Source organism: Eleutherodactylus coqui, chromosome 8 (assembly GCF_035609145.1).
Source record: "Eleutherodactylus coqui strain aEleCoq1 chromosome 8, aEleCoq1.hap1, whole genome shotgun sequence".
Lineage (NCBI taxonomy): Eukaryota > Metazoa > Chordata > Amphibia > Anura > Eleutherodactylidae > Eleutherodactylus > Eleutherodactylus coqui.
The window spans coordinates 4,955,360-4,975,504 of NC_089844.1; the positions used below are offsets into that span (position 1 = coordinate 4,955,360).

Sequence of the window (20,145 nt, forward strand, 5' to 3'; positions counted from 1 at the left end):
ATAGGCAGAGCCCAGTATTAGTATCATTTCTGTAGTAACAGTATAGACAGACGCCAGTAACATTTCTGTAGTAACAGTACAGACAGAGCCGAGTAACATTTCTGTAGTAACAGTATAGGCAGACCCCAGTAACATTTATGTAGCAGCAGTATAGGCAGACCCCTGTAACATTTCAGTAGCAGCAGTACAGGCAGAGCCCAGTATTAGTAACATTTCAGTAGCAACAGTATAGACAGACCCCAGTAACATTTAACATTTCTGTAGTAACAGTACAGACAGAGCCGAGTAACATTTCTGTAGTAACAGTATAGGCAGACCCCAGTAACATTTCTGTAGCAGCAGTATAAGCAGACCCCTGTAACATTTATGTAGCAGAGGCGTAGGCAGACCCCTGTAACATGTCTGTAGCAGAAGTATACGCAGACCCCAGTAATATTTATGCAGCAGCAGTATAGGCAGACCCCTGTAACATTTCAGTAGCAGCAGTACAGGCAGAGCCCAGTATTAGTAACATTTCAGTAGCAACAGTATAGACAGACCCCAGTAACATTTCTGTAGTAACAGTACAGACAGAGCCGAGTAACATTTCTGTAGTAACAGTATAGGCAGACCCCAGTAACATTTATGTAGCAGAAGTATAGGCAGACCCCTGTAACATTTATGCAGCAGCAGTATAGGCAGACCCCTGTAACATTTCAGTAGCAGCAGTACAGGCAGAGCCCAGTATTAGTAACATTTCAGTAGTGACAGTATAGACAGACCCCAATAACATTTCTGTAGTAACAGTATAGACAGAGCCAAGTAACATTTCTGTAGTAACAGTATAGACAGACCCCAGTAACATTTATGTAGCAGCAGTATAGGCAGACCCCTGTAACATTTAAGTGGCAGCAGTATAGGAAGACCCCTGTAACTTTCTAGTAGCAGAAGTATAGGCAGGCAGACCCCAGTAAAATTTCTGTAGTAATAGTATAGGTCAACCTCTGAAACATTGGGGTACCATGAGCGTAGGCGAAGGCCAGAAAAATTAGTTGGATAAGAGTGTAGGCGTGGGCCCGAAAAATAAGTGTACCAAGAGTACAAGTGTACCTCTGAAAAATTTATCAACCGAGAGGGCAGGTGAAACCCATAAATATTTTTTGAAAAATACAGCTCACTGTTGCTTAATTTGTAACAGAGCCTGTAGGCAGCCTTGTTGAAAAAAATGGTTCATGTAACAGTCTCAATACTTTTGAAACTTTTAAAAATTGTGAAAACATTGGTAGATGTAGATGAGCCTTTTGGGCCGAGAAAAATTGGCCGTTCAGCGCGATGACATGTTTCTGGATTAGGAGTAGCAGGAGGAGGACTGTCAGAGACAGATTGACAAAGGAGTGCCAGATTTTCTCGTTGATAGGGAGGAGTGCTTTTATCTGTGGTTGCAGCGAAAAGAATCTTTAGGTTCCGCTGCTCTCCACCGGTGGAGAAGAGAAGTCTGGGGAAATCCAGGCTTTGTTCATCTTTGAGTGTAAGCATGTCAGCACTGGCAGTAGACAGGCGGGTACGCTTGTCTGTGATGATTCCCCCAGCTGCACTAAACACCCTCTATGACAAGACGCTAGTGGCAGGGCAAGCCAGCACCTCCAGGGCATACAGCCCAGGTTTGTGCCACATGTTCAGCTTTCACACACAATAGTTGTATGGAGCTGAGGCATCATGGAGGATGGTGGTACGATCACTACTCCCTCACCATCTTTTTACATTGCTCTCTCCGACACAGCCTTGACTGGGAAGTGGTGACACAGTCTTGCTGGGGAGCCATAAAGCTGGCAAAGGCCTTGGAGAGTGTTCCCCTGCCTGCGCTGTAAATACTGCCTGATCTCCGCGCCTCCCCTGCTACCTGGCCCTCGGAACTGCGCCTTCTGCCACTACGCTGTCGGATGGGAATTTTACCATCAGTTTGTCCACCAGGGGCCCTGTGGTATTGCATCACTCTCGAACCCCTTTCCTCTTCGGGAATGAGAGTGGAAAGGTTCTCCTTATACCGTGGGTCGAGAAGGGTGTACACCCAGTAATCCGTAGTGGTCAGAATGTGTCCAACGCGAAGGTCACAAGAAAGGCAGCCTAACATGAAGTCAGCCATGTGTGCCAGGCTACCAGTACGCAACACATCGCTGTCCTCACTAGGAAGATCACTTTTTAGGTTGCTCCTCCTCCTCCTCCGCGTCCACAGACCATACATGCTGAACAGATGGGAGGCAAGTGGCATGGGTACCCTCTGCAGTGGGCCGAGCTGTCTCTTCCCCCTCCTCCTCCTGCTCCTTCCCCTCCTCCTCCTCCAAAATGTGCTGAGATATAGACATGCTGTGACTATCAAGCGACATACTCTCTTCCCCCGTCTCCTGTTCCGACCGCAAAGCGTCAGCCTTTATGCTTTGCAGCGAACTTCTCAGCAGGCATAGTAGAGGAATGGTGACGCTAATGACTGCAGCATCGCCGATCACCATCTGGTGCGAGGTACTGAGGGGCGTGATAGTGGATGGTTGCTACATCGCCCCTAGGTTCCGCTATTATGCCTAGTAGGGCTGGAGGAAGTGCATGTCCCACTGTTTGACACATGAAAAGCCAGGAGTGCAATGTAATCTCCAGCAAGTACTTGCTGGAGGTCTTTTCTTTAAAAGTATCTGGGCCTGGTTTTTTGGAATGGATGTCAGGTTGGTACTGGGGCCTTCCATTCCACTTCCTCCACTCCAGGGTGTGTGCAAGGTCAATCAGCCTAGGGGCTGAGGCTGAGCCAGGATAGGTGTGGATATAAATAGCAGTGTGCACTGACACAGGGGGGGAATAAGATGGCTGCTGGACCCTGGCAGCCTGTGATACCTGCTAGAGCTGAAAACCCTGCTGTGTGGTGCACCTGCGGAGCGTGACCTGGTCAGGCAGGGACTGCCCATTGTTATTGCTGGACTATTATTTCCGTGCCTGAAGCTAAGGCTGAATTTGTGCTGATTATTCTGGACTGAAATAAACGCAGGTCACGCCCGCACTTGGACTTTATCCACTGGTGTCCTTCTGTGACTGCCGCCAACCAGCACTCTACCGAGCTGTCCTCCCACACTGGGTAGACTCCTCAAAGTTTCCGAGGACCTGGCAGATGTCTACCATCCAAGCCTACTCCTCGGTAAAGAATTGAGGAGGCTGACTCCCACTGCGCCGCCCATGTTGGAGTTGGTATTCCACTATAGCTCTACGCTGCTCATACAGCCGGGACAACATGTGAAGCGTAGAATTCCACCGTGTGGGCATGTCGCACAGCAGCCGGTGCACTGGCAGATTAAAGCGATGTTGCAGGGTCCACAGGGTGGCAATGTCCGTGGTGGACTTGCGCAAATGTGCGCAGACGCGGCGCACCTTGCCGATCAGGTCAGATAAGTGCGGGTAGTTTTTCAGAAACCGCTGAACCATCAGATTGAAGACGTGGGCCAAGCATGGCTCTTGCGTGAGGCTGCCGAGCTGCAGAGCCGCCACTAGGTTACGGCCGTTGTCACATATGAGCATGCCCGGTTGGAGGTCGGTCTGCTCTGTCAGACCCTGCAACAGCTCGGGAGCCGTGTGCCTCTTGTCACCTAGGCTGAGTAGTTTCAGCACGGCCTGCTGACGCTTGCCCACCGCTGTGCTGCCGCGCCACACCGACTGCTGGCGACGCGCTGCTCACATTTCTTAATTGAGAGGTAGAGGTTGCATAGGAGGAGGAGTAGGGGGAGGGTTTAGAGGAGGTGGCATAGACCGCCGCAGATACCAGAATCGAGGAAGGACCCGCTCTTCCGGGTGTGGGTAGGACGTGTGCGGTCCCAGGCTCTGCCTCAGTCTCAGCCTCCACCAAATAGTGGCCCTACCCGCCAGTACTTGTCTACGTGTCTGTCGTTAAGTGGACCTTCCCAGTAACAGCGTTGGTGAAGGCACGATTTATGTTGCGGGAGACGTGCTGGCGTAGGGCTGGGAAGGCACACCGGGAAAAATAGTGGTGACTCGGGACTGAGTAGAGCGGGACTGCCGCCGCCATCATGTTTTTGAAAGCCTCCGTTTCCACAAGCCTGTACGGCAGCATCTCCAGACTGATTAATTTGGCAATGTGCACGTTTAAAGCTTGAGCGGGTGGGTGCGTGGCGGCGTATTTACGCTTGCGCTAACGACGTCTGGACGCTGCGCTGAGAGACATTGCTGGATGGTGCCTAGGACAGCGGAGGTGAGGGTGTGGGTGCAGGCCGTGAGGCGCTCGTGCTTGTGTCCTAAGAGGGGGGTTGGATCTGAGTGGCAGGTTGGGGCACAGGGGCAGAGGCAGTGGTATGACCCGGAGGCGGTGAACGGCCTTCGTCCCACCTTGTGGGGTGCTTGGCCATCATATGCCTGTGCATGCTGGTGGTGGTGAGGCTGGTGGTGGTGGCTTCCCGGCTGATCTTGGCGGTTGCACACCACTGATCGTCGGTCATCTGCGCTCTCACTGAAAAACATCCACAACTTTGAACACCTAGGCCTCTGCAGGGTGGCATGGCGCAAGGGGGTGCTTTGGGAAACAGTTGGGGGATTCTTCGCTCTGGTCCTGCCTCTACCCCTGGCCACCCCACTGCCTCTTCCTACCTGTCCTGCTGCTACACTTGCCTCCCCCTCTGAAGCCCTGTCCTCAGTTGGCTTAGCAAACCAGGTGGGGTCAGTCACCTCATCGTCCAGTGGCTCTTCCTCCGAATCCTCTGTGCGCTCCTCCCTCGGACTTACTGCAATTACTACTACCTCACTGATAGACAACTGTGTCTCATCATCATCGCAAAACTGCTCCCAGCAGCCACAACAGTAATGCACTAGGTCAGATGTGGCCCTAAGAAGGACCGTTGGGGTTCTTGAAGACACTAACACTATCCCTGAATGAGCAACAGCACCTTCCCTAATCTCTACCAGCATGTGTCTGAGGCGAGCCGGGGGCGGGACCGCTTTAAATACTCCCCGGTCAATTGATCTCACCAGCCACTCACTGCAAGGGTGGTGGGATAGCGTTGGAACGTCACAGGAGGAAGTGGTAATGCCTTCCCTGCATGTCTATTGGCAAGAAAATGGCGCAAAACTTTCAGGGAAGGAAATGGAATTGACTCGAACACCGCGTGGTGCTCGTCACGAGTAACGAGCATCTCGAGTACCCTAATACTTGGACGAGTATCAAGCTCGGACCAGTGTGCTCGCTCATCTCTACAAGTAACATCTTCCCTAGTAGAAGTATATATCATCTCTACAGTATATACACACAGAGGTGAGGTAGATTCTCCTCAGTATATACACAGGGAGGTGAGGCAGATTCTCCTCAGTATATACACATAAAGGTCAGTTAGATTCTCCTAAGTATATAAACACAAAGGTGAGGTAGATTCTCCTCAGTATATACACACAGAGGGGAGGTAGATTCTCCTCAGTATATACACATAGAGGGGAGGTAGATTCTTCTCAGTATATACACATAGAGAGGTGAGGTAGATTCTCCTCAGTATATACATATAGAGGTGAGGTAGAGTCTTCTCAGTATATGCACAAAGGGGTGAGGTAGATTCTCCTCAGTATATACACACAGAGGTGAGGTAGATTCTACTCAGTATATACACATAGAGGTGAGGTAGATTCTCCTCAGTATATACACATAGAGGTGAGGTACATTCTCCTCAGTATATACACATAGAGGTGTGATAGATTCTCCTCAGTATATACACATAGAGGTGAGGTAGATTCTCCTCGGTATATACACAGAGGTGAGGTAGATTCTACTAGGTATATACACATAGAGGTCAGTTAGATTCTCTTCAGTATATACACACAGCGGTGAGGTGGATTCCCCTCAGTACATATGCACAGAGGTGAGGTAGATTCTCCTCAGTATGTACACGTACAGTTCAGTTAGATTCTCCTCAGTATATACACACGGAGGTGAGGTAGATTCTCCTCAGTATATACACATAAAGGTCAGTTAGATTCTCCTCAGTATATAAACACAAAGGTGAGGTAGATTCTCCTCAGTATAAACACATAGAGAGGTGAGGTAGATTCTCCTCAGTATATACATACAGAGGTGAGGTAGATTCTCCTCAGTATATACACATAGAGGTGAGGCAGATTCTCACCAGTATATACACATAGAGGTGAGGTAGATTCTCCTCAGTATATACACATAGAGGGGAGGTAGATTCTCCTCAGTGCATACACACGGAGGTGAGGCAGATTCTCCTCAGTATATACACATAGAGGTGAGGTAGATTCTCCTCAGTATATACACCTAGAGGTGAGGTAGATTCTCCTCAGTATATACACATAGAGGGGAGGTAGATTCTCCTCAGTATATACACACAGAGGTGAGGTAGATTCTCCTCGGTATATAAACATAGAGGTGAGGTAGATTCTCCTCAGTATATACACATAGAGGTGAGGTAGATTCTCTTCAGTATATGCACAGACAGGTGAGGTAGATTCTCCTCAGTATATACACACAGTGGGGAGGTAGATTCTCCTCAGTATATACACACAGAGGGGAGGTAGATTCTCCTCAGTATATACACACGGAGGGGAGGAAGATTCTCCTCACTATATACACACAGAGGTGAGGTAGATTCTCCTCCGTATATATACACACAGAGGAGAGACAGGTTCTCCTCAGTATATATACACATAGAGGTGAGGTAGATTCTCCTCAGTATATACACCTAGAGGTGAGGTAGATTCCCCTCAGTATATACACATAGAGGTGAGGTAGATTCTCCTCAGTATATACACACAGAGGTGAGGTAGATTCTCCTCGGTATATACACATAGAGGTGAGGTAGATTCTCCTCCGTATATATACACACAGAGGAGAGGCAGGTTCTCCTCAGTATATATACACACAGAGGTGAGGTAGATTATCCTCAGTATATACACCTAGAGGTGAGGTAGATTCTCCTCAGTATATACACATAGAGGGGAGGTAGATTCTCCTCAGTATATACACACAGAGGTGAGGTAGATTCTCCTCGGTATATACACATAGAGGTGAGGTAGGTTCTCCTCAGTATATACACACAGCGGTGAGGTAGATTCTCCTCGGTATATACACATAGAGGTGAGGTAGATTCTCCTCAGTATATACACATAGAGGTGAGGTAGATTTTCCTCAGTATATACACATAGAGGGGAGGTAGATTCTTCTCAGTATAAACATATAGAGTTGAGGTAGGTTCTCCTCAGTATATAAACACAGAGGTGAGGCAGATTCTCTTCAGTATACACAAACAGAGATGAGGTAGATTCTCCTCAGTATATTCACACACAGGTGAGGTAGATTCTCCTCAGTATATACACATAGAGATGAGGTAGATTCTCCTCAGTATATACACACAGAGGAGAAGTAGATTCTCCTCAGTATATACACATAGAGGTGAGGTAGATTCTCCTCAGTATATACACATAGAGCTGAGGTAGATTCTCCTCAGTATATACACAGACAGGTGAGGTAGATTCTCCTCAGTATATACACACAGAGGGGAGGTAGATTCTCCTCAGTATATACACACAGAGGGGAGGTAGATTCTCCTCACTATATACACACAAAGGTGAGGTAGATTCTCCTCCGTATATATACACACAGAGGAGAGGTAGGTTCTCCTCAGTATATATACACATAGAGGTGAGGTAGATTCTCCTCAGTATATACACACAGAGGTGAGGTAGATTCTCCTCAGTATATACACATAGAGGTGAGGTAGATACTCCTCAGTATATACACATAGAGGTGAGGTAGATTCTCCTTAGTATATACACATAGAGGTGAGGTAGATTCTCCTCAGTATATACATATAGAGGTGAGGTAGATTCTCCTCAGTATATGCACAGACAGGTGAGGTAGATTCTCCTCAGTATATACACACAGAGGGGAGGTAGATTCTCCTCAGTGTATACACATAGAGGTAAGGTAGATTCTCCTCAGTATATACACACAGAGGGGAAGTAGATTCTCCTCAATATATACACACAGAGGGGAGGTAGATTCTCCTCACTATATACACACACAGGTGAGGTAGATCCTCCTCAGTATATACACATGGAGGTGAGGTAGGTTCTCCTCAGTATATACACATAGAGGTGAGGTAGATTCTCCTCAGTATATAAACATAGAGGTGAGGTAGATTCTCCTCAGTATATACACATAGAGGGGAGGTACATTCTCCTCAGTATATACACATAGAGGTGAGGTAGATTCTCCTCAGTATATACACATAGAGGTGAGGTAGATTCTGCTCAGTATATACACATAGTGGTGAGGTAGATTCTCCTCAGTATATACACATAGAGGTGAGGTAGATTCTCCTCAGTATATACACATAGAGGTGAGGTAGATTCTCCTCAGTATATATGCACAGAGGTGAGGTAGATGCTCCTCAGTATATACAGATAGAGGTGAGGTAGATTCTCCTCAGTATATACACATAGAGGTGAGGTAGATTCTCCTCAGTATATACACATAGAGGGGAGGTAGATTCTCCTCGGTATATACACACAGAGGTGAGGTAGATACTCCTCAGTATATACCTAGAGGTGAGGCAGATTCTCCTCAGTATATACACATAGAGGTGAGGTAGATTCTCCTCAGTATATACACATAGAGGTGAGGTAGATTCTCCTCAGTGTATACACATAGAGGGGAGGTAGATTCTCCTCAGTATATACACAGAGAGGCGGGGTAGATTCTCCTCAGTGTATACACACGGAGGTGAGGCAGATTCTCCTCAGTACATACACATAGAGGTGAGGTAGATTCTCCTCAGTATATACACATAGAGGTGAGGTAGATTCTCCTCAGTGTATACACACGGAGTTGAGGCAGATTCTCCTCAGTATATACACATAGAGGTGAGGTAGATTCTCCTCAGTATATACACAGACAGGTGAGGTAGATTCTCCTCAGTATATACACATAGAGGTGAGGTAGATTCTCCTCAGTATATACACATGGAGGTGAGGTGGATTCTCCTCAGTATATACACATAGAGGTGAGGTAGATTCTCCTCAGTATATACACATAGAGGTGAGGTAGATTCTCCTCAGTATATACACATAGAGGTGAGGTAGATTCTCCTCAGTATATACACATAGAGGGGAGGTAGATTCTCCTCAGTATATACACATAGAGGTGAGGTAGATTCTCCTCAGTATATACACATAGAGGGGAGGTAGATTCTCCTCAGTATATACACATAGAGGTGAGGTAGATTCTCCTCAGTATATACACATAGAGGTGAGGTAGATTCTACTCAGTATATACACATAGAGGTGAGGTAGGTTCTCCTCAGTATATACACATAGAGGTGAGGAAGATTCCCCTCAGTATATACACATAGAGGTGAGGTAGGTTCTCCTCAGTATATATACACATAGAGGTGAGGTAGATTCTCCTCAGTATATACACACAGAGGTGAGGTAGATTCTCCTCAGTATATACACATAGAGGTGAGGTAGATTCTCCTCAGTATATACACATAGAGGTGAGGTAGATTCTCCTTAGTATATACACATAGAGGTGAGGTAGATTCTCCTCAGTATATACATATAGAGGTGAGGTAGATTCTCCTCAGTATATGCACAGACAGGTGAGGTAGATTCTCCTCAGTATATACACACAGAGGGGAGGTAGATTCTCCTCAGTGTATACACATAGAGGTGAGGTAGATTCTCCTCAGTATATACACACAGAGGGGAAGTAGATTCTCCTCAATATATACACACAGAGGGGAGGTAGATTCTCCTCACTATATACACACACAGGTGAGGTAGATCCTCCTCAGTATATACACATGGAGGTGAGTCAGGTTCTCCTCAGTATATACACATAGAGGTGAGGTAGATTCTCCTCAGTATATAAACATAGAGGTGAGGTAGATTCTCCTCAGTATATACACATAGAGGGGAGGTAGATTCTCCTCAGTATATACACATAGAGGTGAGGTAGATTCTCCTCAGTATATACACATAGAGGTGAGGTAGATTCTCCTCAGTATATACACATAGTGGTGAGGTAGATTCTCCTCAGTATATACACATAGAGGTGAGGTAGATTCTCCTCAGTATATACAGATAGAGGTGAGGTAGATTCTCCTCAGTATATATGCACAGAGGTGAGGTAGATGCTCCTCAGTATATACAGATAGAGGTGAGGTAGATTCTCCTCAGTATATACACATAGAGGTGAGGTAGATTCTCCTCAGTATATACACATAGAGGGGAGGTAGATTCTCCTCGGTATATACACACAGAGGTGAGGTAGATACTCCTCAGTATATACCTAGAGGTGAGGCAGATTCTCCTCAGTATATACACATAGAGGTGAGGTAGATTCTCCTCAGTATATACACATAGAGGTGAGGTAGATTCTCCTCAGTGTATACACATAGAGGGGAGGTAGATTCTCCTCAGTATATACACAGAGAGGCGGGGTAGATTCTCCTCAGTGTATACACACGGAGGTGAGGCAGATTCTCCTCAGTATATACACATAGAGGTGAGGTAGATTCTCCTCAGTATATACACAGACAGGTGAGGTAGATTCTCCTCAGTATATACACATAGAGGTGAGGTAGATTCTCCTCAGTATATACACATGGAGGTGAGGTGGATTCTCCTCAGTATATACACATAGAGGTGAGGTAGATTCTCCTCAGTATATACACATAGAGGTGAGGTAGATTCTCCTCAGTATATACACATAGAGGTGAGGTAGATTCTCCTCAGTATATACACATAGAGGGGAGGTAGATTCTCCTCAGTATATACACATAGAGGTGAGGTAGATTCTCCTCAGTATTTACACGTAGAGGTGAGGTGGATTCTCCTCAGTATATACACATAGAGGTGAGGTAGATTCTCCTCAGTATATACACATAGAGGTGAGGTAGATTCTACTCAGTATATACACATAGAGGTGAGGTAGGTTCTCCTCAGTATATACACATAGAGGTGAGGAAGATTCCCCTCAGTATATACACATAGAGGTGAGGTAGGTTCTCCTCAGTATATACACATAGAGGTGAGGTAGATTCTCCTCAGTATACACATAGAGGTGAGGCAGATTCTCCTCAGTATATACACATAGAGGTGAGGTAGATTCTCCTCAGTATACACATAGAGGTGAGGTAGATTCTCCTCAGTATACACATAGAGGTGAGGCAGATTCTCCTCAGTATATACACATAGAGGTGAGGTAGATTCTCCTCAGTATATGCACATAGAGGTGAGGTAGATTCTCCTCAGTATATACACATAGAGGTGAGGTAGATTCTCCTCAGTATATGCACATAGAGGTGAGGTAGATTCTCCGCAGTATACAAATCATTTCCCTCAGCTTTATGGTTTCTGAGTACAGAACTATGCCATGTATTGCGGATTTTCACAGTTTTTCACGCTTAGAATTGAATATTTGAGTTGTCACCCCTTAGTTTTCCTATTTACACCCTGCAGAATGGTTGTGGCAAAATTCAAATTAGTGCAGTACAGATGTGTGTTATTAGTTACATTACTGACGACGGCCTGGAGAACTCAGGGTGAGCGCCCCTATTCTGCCCCCACTGCCAGTGTGGTGGTTTGAGGGGCCATCACTCACCCCTAGTAGTACTACGAGGGACAATGACTGCTCAGTGACATGTTCGGGACATCCTGCAGCCACATGTGTTCCTCTCATGGCGGCTTCCAAGATGCAGCAGGATAATGCTCAGCTGCACACAGAAGAGGGTCACAGGAGGCTCTAGTACCCTGTTAGGCTGCCTCTAGCTTGGATACAAGATGTGATATGGGTGGGCATGGAGGCTCTAGTACCCTGTTGTACCCCCTTTAGCTTGGATACAAGATGCGATACAGGTGGGCATGGAGGCTCTAGTACCCTGTTGTACTGCCTCTAGCTTGGATACAAGATGTGATACGGGGGGCATGGAGGCTCTAGTACCCTGTTGTACCCCCTTTAGCTTGGATACAAGATGTGATATGGGTGGGCATGGAGGCTCTAGTACCATGTTGTACCACCTCTATCTTGGATATAAGATGTGATACGGGTGAGCATAAAGGCACTAGTACCTTGTTGGCCCCTCTCTAGCTTGGATGCAAGATGTGATACGGGTGGTTATTGAGGCTCTAGTACACTGTTGTATCACCTCTAGCTTGCACTCAAGATGTGATATGGGTGGAAATGGAGGCTTTAGTACCCTCTTGTGCCGCCTCTAGTTGGATACAAGATGTGACATAGGCGAGCATGGAAGCTCTAGTACCTTCTTGTGCTAACTCTAGCTTGGATACAAGATGCAATACGGGTGGGTATGGAGAGATTAGTACTTTGTTGGACCGCATCTAGCTTGTATACAAGATATGACTTGGGTGGGCATGCAGGCTCCAGTACCCTCTTGTGACACCTCTAGCTTAGAGACAAGATGTGATACAGATGGCAATGAAGGCTCTACTACCCTGTTGAACCCCCTCTAGCTTGGATGCAAGATGTTATACAAGCAGGCATGGAGGTGATAGTACCCTGTTGTACTGCGTCTACCTTGAATATTAGATGTAACACAGGCTAGCATCGATGATCTAATACCCTGTTGGGTCGCCTCTAGTTTGGTAGAAGATGTTATATGGGCACTCATGGAGGCTCCAGTACACTCTTGTGCACCAGCTTTCTTGGGTACAAGGTGTGATATGGGTGGCATGGATGCCCTAGTACCCTGTTGAGCCACCTCTAGCTTGAATGCAAGATGTGATATGGGCAGATATGGAAGCTCTATTACCCTGTTTGACCACATCTAGCTTAGATAAAAGATGTGATATGGGTGGGCATGGAGGTTCCACTCCCCTTTTTTGCAGCAGCTATCTTGGATACAAGATGTGATACAAGTGGGCATAAAGGCTATAGTACCATGTGGGACCAATTTTAGCTTGGATACAACATGTGATATGGGCTGGCATGGAGGCTCTAGTACCCTGTTGGACCCCTTATCGCTTGGATGCACGATAAAATACAAGCAGGCATGGATGCTCTAGTACCCTGTTGGGCCGCCTCTAGTTTGGTAGAAGACGTGATATGGGCATTCATGGAGGCTCCAGTACCCTTTTGTACCGCAGCTATCTTGGGTACAAGATGTGATAAGGGTGGGCATTGAGGCTCTAGTAGCCACCTCTAGCTTAGATTCAAGATGCGATATGGGCAGGTATGAAAGCTTTAGTACCCTGTTGGACCGCATCTAGCTTGGATACAAGATGTGATATGGGCGGGCATAGAGACTCTAGTCTCCTTTTGTGCTGCACCTATCTTGGATACAAGATGTGATACAGGGGGCAAAGAGGCTCTAGTACCCTGTTGTACTGCCTCTAGCCTGGATACAAGATGTGATACAAATGGGCATGGAGGCTCTAGTACCCTGTTGTTCCACCTCTAGCTTGGATACAAGATATGATATGGGCTTGCATGGAGGCACTAGTACTCTGTTGTACCACCTCTAGCTAGGATACAAGATGTGATTTGAGCAGGCATGGAGGCTATAGTACCCTGATGGACCGCCTCTAGTTTGGATGCAAGATGTGATAGGGACGGACATGGAGGCTCCAATACCCTGTTGGGCCACCTCTACCTTATAAACAATATGTGATACAAGAGGGTATGGAGGCTCTAGTACCCTGTTGGACCACCTCTAGCTTAAATACAAGAGGTGATACTGGCAGATATGGAGGCTCTAGTACCCCATTGGACCGGATTTAGATTGGATACAAGATGTGACACAGGTGGGCATGAAGCCTCTAGTACCCCTGTTAGTCCGCCCCTAGTTCGGTGCAGGATGTTATATGGATGGGCATAGAGACTCTAGTACCCTCTTTTGCTGCAGATATCATGAATCCAAGATGTGGTACGGACGGGAAAGCATGCTCTAGTTCCCTGCTTGGCTGCCTCTAGCTTGCATACAAGATGTGATATAAGCGGTCATGGAGGCTCTTGTACCCTGTTGTACCGTCTTTAGCTTGGATACAAGATGTGTCACAGACACAAGGGAGACTGGATGGCTGCTTGACCCAGGCAACCTGTTATACCTACTGAAGCCATTGTTGGAGCTTCATTTAAGGTACCTCCATTTGAAGCGCAGTGAAGGGATTTTTTCCTCTACCAAGATGTTATTCGGGCGGGCATGGAGGCTCTAGTACCCTCTTGTGCTGCCTATAGCTTAGATATAAGATGTAATACAGACGGGCATGGAGGCTCTATTACTCTGTTGGGCCGGCTTATGTTTGGATATAAAATGTGATACGGGCAGGCATAAAGTCAGATGGGTTCCATATGGTATCCTTCGGCATATCACTCCCCATTTGCTGTAACTGAGCCTCTTGAAGGCTGTGGAAGTTGGTGCCCCAGAAGGTCCTATACATGTTCTATTGGTGATAAATCTGGGCTGGTCACAGATTTGTGGCTATGTTGTGGAGGCTTCCTTTGACCATCTTGTGTGTGCGGCTGAGCATTTTCCTGCTGCCACCTGGAAGCCGACATGAAAGAAACACGTGGCTGCGAGATGTCCTGAACATATCGCTGAGCTGTCTTTGTCCCTCGTACCACTACTAGGGGTGACCAACTGTCATATGTGATGGCCCCCCAGACCATCACACCAGCAGTAGGGGCAGGATAGAGGCGTTCACCTCAAGGTCACCCCTTGGGAAATAGTGACCACAATATAATGAATTTCCAGCTGTCATTCAATAAGAAGCCTTATCAGGGAGTGACAAATAAACTAAACTTTGGTAAAGCAAAATTTGATCAACTTAGAACTACTATCGGTAACATTAATTGGGACAACATCCTCAAAAATATCAGTACAGAGGACAAATGGGAGGAGTTTAAAAACATCCATAATCACCTCATGTGAGCAGCTCATACCCTTTAAAAATAAAAGAACTACAAGTAGAAGAAAACCAATGTGGCTCGACAAGACGGTAAGGGGGGGAGCAATAAATGAAAAAAAGAAAGTGTTTAAACTACTAAAACAAGAAGGCAGCGAAGAAGAGCTAAAATCGTACAGGGAAAAAAACAAAATATGTAAGGAAAAGATCAAAACTGCCAAGGAGGAGGCTGAGAGACTAATCGCCAAAGAGAGCAAAAACAAACCCAAACTATACTTCAATTATATAAACAGCAAATGGATTTGAACTGAAAGTACTGGCCCTTTAATGATGAAATAATGAAGGAGAAACCATAAAAGATGATGGGGGGAAGGCAAATCTATTAAATAGTTTTTGAAAACTGAAAGACAACAATGAGCCTTATCAGGGAATCACAGCGGGATACAGCTGATACGATTGTTTCAGTTGTATCCCGCTCCTGATGACAGGCTGGGTATGAAGAACAGAGCGGCACAGCTCTGTTCTCCATACTACGCTCGGAACGCTCAGCTGTATAACAGCTGAGCAATCAGAGCGGGGAACAGCTGGATGCAGAAGACAAGTGAGGACACCACTTGTCTACTGCATCTGCTGTTCTCAGCTCGGAGCACCCGGCTGTTATACAGCCGAGCACTCCGAGCGGGGTATGGAGAACAGAGCTTGCCTTCTGCATACTCGGCTCGGAGCGCTCAACTGTATAACAGCCGGGCACTCCGAGCAGGGAACAGCTGGATGCAGAAGACTAGCGGCCCCGAATGTCTTCTGCATCACCCGCTCGGAGCGCAAGGTGATCACTTAACGTTTGAGCGATCATCTTGCACTATAAATGACACGACGATTATCGCTCAAAAGTCGCTCAAAAGACTTCTTTTGAGCGATAATCATTTTGTCTAAATGGGCCTTAACACAGGAGGAAATGCAGAGCCAGTTAAAGAGGATTAAAATCGATAAATTACTGGGCCCAGATGGGATACACCCAAGGGTTCTAAGGGAACAAAGTGATGTGATAGACAGACCGCTATTTCTTATATTTATGGATACTATCGAGACCAGGGTGTTACTGATGGATTGGCTCATGGCCAATGTGGTTCCAATATAAGAAAAGGGGTCTAAAATAGAGTCTGGTAACTACAGGCTGGTAAGTCTCACTTCAATAACTGGAATAATACTGGAGGGGTTTCTGAGAGACGCCATCCTAGAATACCTCAAAGAGAACAACAGAATAACCCCTCACTAGTTCAGGTTCATGAGGGGGCGAGCATGTCAGACCAATCTGATTAGCTTCTATGATGAAGTAAGCTCTAGGCTGGACCTGGGAGAGTCTATGGATCTCGTATATCTGGACTTCTCTAAAGCATTTGACACCGTGCCCATAATAGGCTGATATATAAGATGAGAAGCTCGGATTGGGTGAAAACGTGTGTATCTGGGTAAGGAACTGGCTCAGAGATAGAAAGCAGAGGGGGTAATAAATGGTTCATATTCTGATTGGGCCCCCGTTACTAGTGGGGGGGCCACAGGGTTCAGTATTGAGCCCCATTCTGTACAATATATTTATCAATGACCTGATAGAGGGGCTGCACAGCAAAATATCAATATTTGTAGATGATACAAAATTATACAAGATAATTAATACAACGGAGGACAATGTACGACTACAAACGGACCGAGATAAGCCGGGGGCTTGGGGGGGGGGATGGTGAATGAAGGTCAATGTGGATAAATGTAAGGTTCTGCACATGGGCAGGAGAAACGGATGTCACCAATATACACTAAATGGGGGACTGCTAGGGAAAAGACCTGGGGGTACTAGTGGACTGTAGACTAAACTGGAGTAACCAATGCCAGTCAGCTTCTGCAAAAGCAATTAAAGTCTTGGGGTGTATTAAAAGAGGTATAGGGGTGAAGGATGAGAACATTATCCTCTTACTATATAAGGCACTTGTTAGGCCACACATAATAATAATCTTTATTTGTATATCGCTAACTTATTCGGCAGCGCTTTCAGGCATGGGATAAATGCTAAACAATACAATTACAATGTGATGTACATTCGGTTTGAAACAAATGGGGTCGGGAGAAGCGAAGGAATGGGAACACAGGCTATAGGGGATTTTAGGTGGAAATCTGTTATTAGAAGGCAAACGGGGTGGGGTGGTAAGGAGGTGCAGGGGTAGAGGTCATATGTGATAGGCAGGGTGAAAGGTGTGGTAAGCCATAGGGAGTGGCGGAGGCCTAAGTCAGGAGATTTGGTATGCTTCCCTGAAGAGGTGTGTTTTTAAGGCACGTCTGAAATTTTGTGCGTCGGGGATTGTCCAGATGCCTTGGGGTAGAGCATTCCAGAGGATGGGTGCTGCTCTGGTGAAGTCCTGAAGGCGAGCATGTGAGGTTTGTATTACAGGGGTGTTTAGCCTGAGTGTGTTAGAGTATTTCCACGTGGAATACTGTTGAAAGTTCTGGTCACCGGCGCTCAGGAAGGATGTTGCTGTGCTTGAGGGGGTTCAAAGAAGGGTGACTAAGTTAATAAACGGAATGAAAGCACTAAAATACCCAGAGAGGCTATTAAAATTGGGATTATTCACCCTGTAAAAAAGACCGCTAAGGGGTGATCAAATAACGATGTATAAATCCATGAGGGGACGATACAAGGATCTCTGCCATGATCTGTTTATACCCAGGACTGCAACGGGAACAAGAGGGCATCCGCTACGTCTAGAGGAAAGCAGGTTTCATCACTAACACAGAAAAGGGTTCTTTACTGTAAGAGCAGTTAGACTGTGGAACTCTCTGCCTGAGGAAGTGGTGATGGCAAAATCCATAGGGGAGTTTAAAAGGGGACTTGATGTCTTTCTAGAGCGCAAGGATATTACAGGATATAGACAATAAGTGACCAGCGGGGTTGATGATCTCAAATGTTGACCCAGGGATTACTCTGGCTGCCATTATGGAGTCAGGAAAGAATTGTCTTCCTCTGGAACAACAAGGAAGGTGTTGAAACAGGCTGAACTAGATGGACATTGTCTTCATTCAGCCTAACATACTATGTTACTATGTTTCCAGCTATGATCACAAGTGTCGTCAGTGCCCATACTAAACAACAAAACAGTTGGAGCTGCTGGTGCTTGTCAGACGATCCTCTCTACTGGTGGTCTGTTGAAGACGTCCTGAGCCCGGCCGCCTTGTGTGCACCCACACCTCCTAACCATCCGGTCAGAATGGCCCAGGTGGCGGACAATTCACCAATATGACCATCCAGCTTCTTGCATCCCAATAGTACGCCCCTCTCAAACTCTGATAACTAGGTCAAATCTTTTTTCTGTGTTGTAGAGGTGTCTAGTGGTTAAAAACTTTACACAAGCGGAAAGAGAGGTCCAACACACACAAGGAGCCTCCGAGAGCCTTTTTAAAGGCTAAGAAGGGGGTCCAATTTTAGGGCCTCGGGTGGCAAGACTGTTTATCTAATCACGCCACAACTGTAATCATTTGCATATCTACCTGAGATGGAACTGCATGCCCATTTTTTCAGCAAAATGACAACTTTTTCTAGGAGCACAATTGTTTTTTAGAAAGAATTTCCTATCTATCTATGGGCTCCCACCCACTTGCCTTTTTTTCAAGCGATTGTCAATGCGACTTTCTAATGTCAAAAACGCTTTGCAAGTTGGTGCGTTTTTAACATTATTAAGTCCCATTGACAATTGCGTGAAAAAAAAGCAGCAATATAGCATGAAAAAAAGCAAGCTATAACGCGTGAAAAAAAGGCAAGTGGGTGGGTGCCCTATCTGATACATATCTATGTAATAATTGGATCTATAGCACATTTGATATCTGCAGTGAGGAAGATTGCAGCTCAGTTTCAATCGGATGGAAATATCACAAGTTAAAAAAACCTCAGATTTCGACTACAATGTATTATTTCTGTATTTAATTGTATTACAGAATTTAACTAGATTCCAGTGTTGTACAGAGTATCCACAGCCATGAGATCCCAGATGATACAGCAGCACCCAGAGATCACATATAACCATCATTATTTACAAATAGAGATTTGATACAGTTTAGCAGTCAGCAGAGATCTGATACAATGTGGCGACCCCACGTCCAAGCCCAGGCCTGCCACCATGCAGATTACAGATCTCAGCCAGTTCATCGATCACTTTCCATCCATTATAGATACAATGTAGAGCTGATCACACATCACCTCCAATGACTGATCCCAGGTCATAAAGGGTTATTGCTAGTACTGTCTGCTAGTACTGCATCTGATGTGACCAGACGGGACTGAAGTTACTTTATTCGGGACCCCCAAACTTCCCCCTTCCCCTCTTCCTGGATCACCCACCTGTGTTCTCCACCAGATCACTGAACTGGCCGCTCTCGCTCATCTTCATCTGCTGCTCCATGGGGACCGGGACCTCCAGGGTCTTGCCGGGGGTCTGCTGCGGATGTCCTGGAGCTGGTTGCCCGTTACAGTTGGGCTGCATGATGCTGGGATCCGGGGGATAGCAAAGCTCTGTGTCAAAGGGGTCCATGCTGGCTGCAGCTGAGGAAGGTGGCACCCAGGTGTGGGCAGAGGGTGCTGTATGCAGTGGATGCTGCTGGATCACACACTACTGGTGCAAGCTCAGAGCAAGCTCATGACAGCCACAGAGGCTGCAGCCTGGCAGAGGAGGACGGAAGACACAGACAGGCACTGAATCCTGCCTCCTATAGCCTCTGCTGAGCTCAGGCTGCAGCATCACTCAGCAGTGCAGGGGGGAGACAAGCAGGTGACTTAGCTAGAGTCCCACACACTGATAGGGGGTCACAGCAGGAGGGAGGGGGAGATCTGCTGCTAATACCAACCTTATGCACATTGCAATGCATCCCACTGTCTCAATGCTGGTTCCCTCTCTACATATAACTTAATGCAAGATGGTGTACAGGGAGCTGGGATCCACTAATATCCAGTGTGTGGATACAGGGATGAGAAGGGCTGCATCCTCTAAATGCGTTAGCTATCTATAGCTCAGGCAGGGAGGGACCAGAGCTGGATGCTCAGATACCTAAATGATCAGATCCAACCAAACAATACGAATGTGGAGCAGCAGCCAGGGAAATTCTTTATGCAAAAAACTGGACGTGACAAAGACCACTGCCGGACGTGGTCGAAACGTTGTCTATTATGCTCTGGGCACAATAAAGTTTTTGCATAAAGAATTTCCCCGGCTG

At 46.4% G+C, this 20,145-nt stretch overlaps 1 protein-coding gene across 1 annotated transcript in view; it reads right to left on the minus strand.

Moving 5' to 3' along the window:
- The window catches only part of TMEM163 (transmembrane protein 163), a 428,078-nt gene extending 408,612 nt beyond the window's left edge, over window positions 1–19,466 (minus strand). The window contains exon 1 of the mRNA XM_066575137.1: window positions 19,277–19,466. Within this exon, the coding sequence (XP_066431234.1) occupies window positions 19,277–19,466 (190 nt within the window). The remainder of the gene's footprint in view (window positions 1–19,276) is intronic.
- Between the last annotated feature and the right edge of the window lie 679 nt (window positions 19,467–20,145).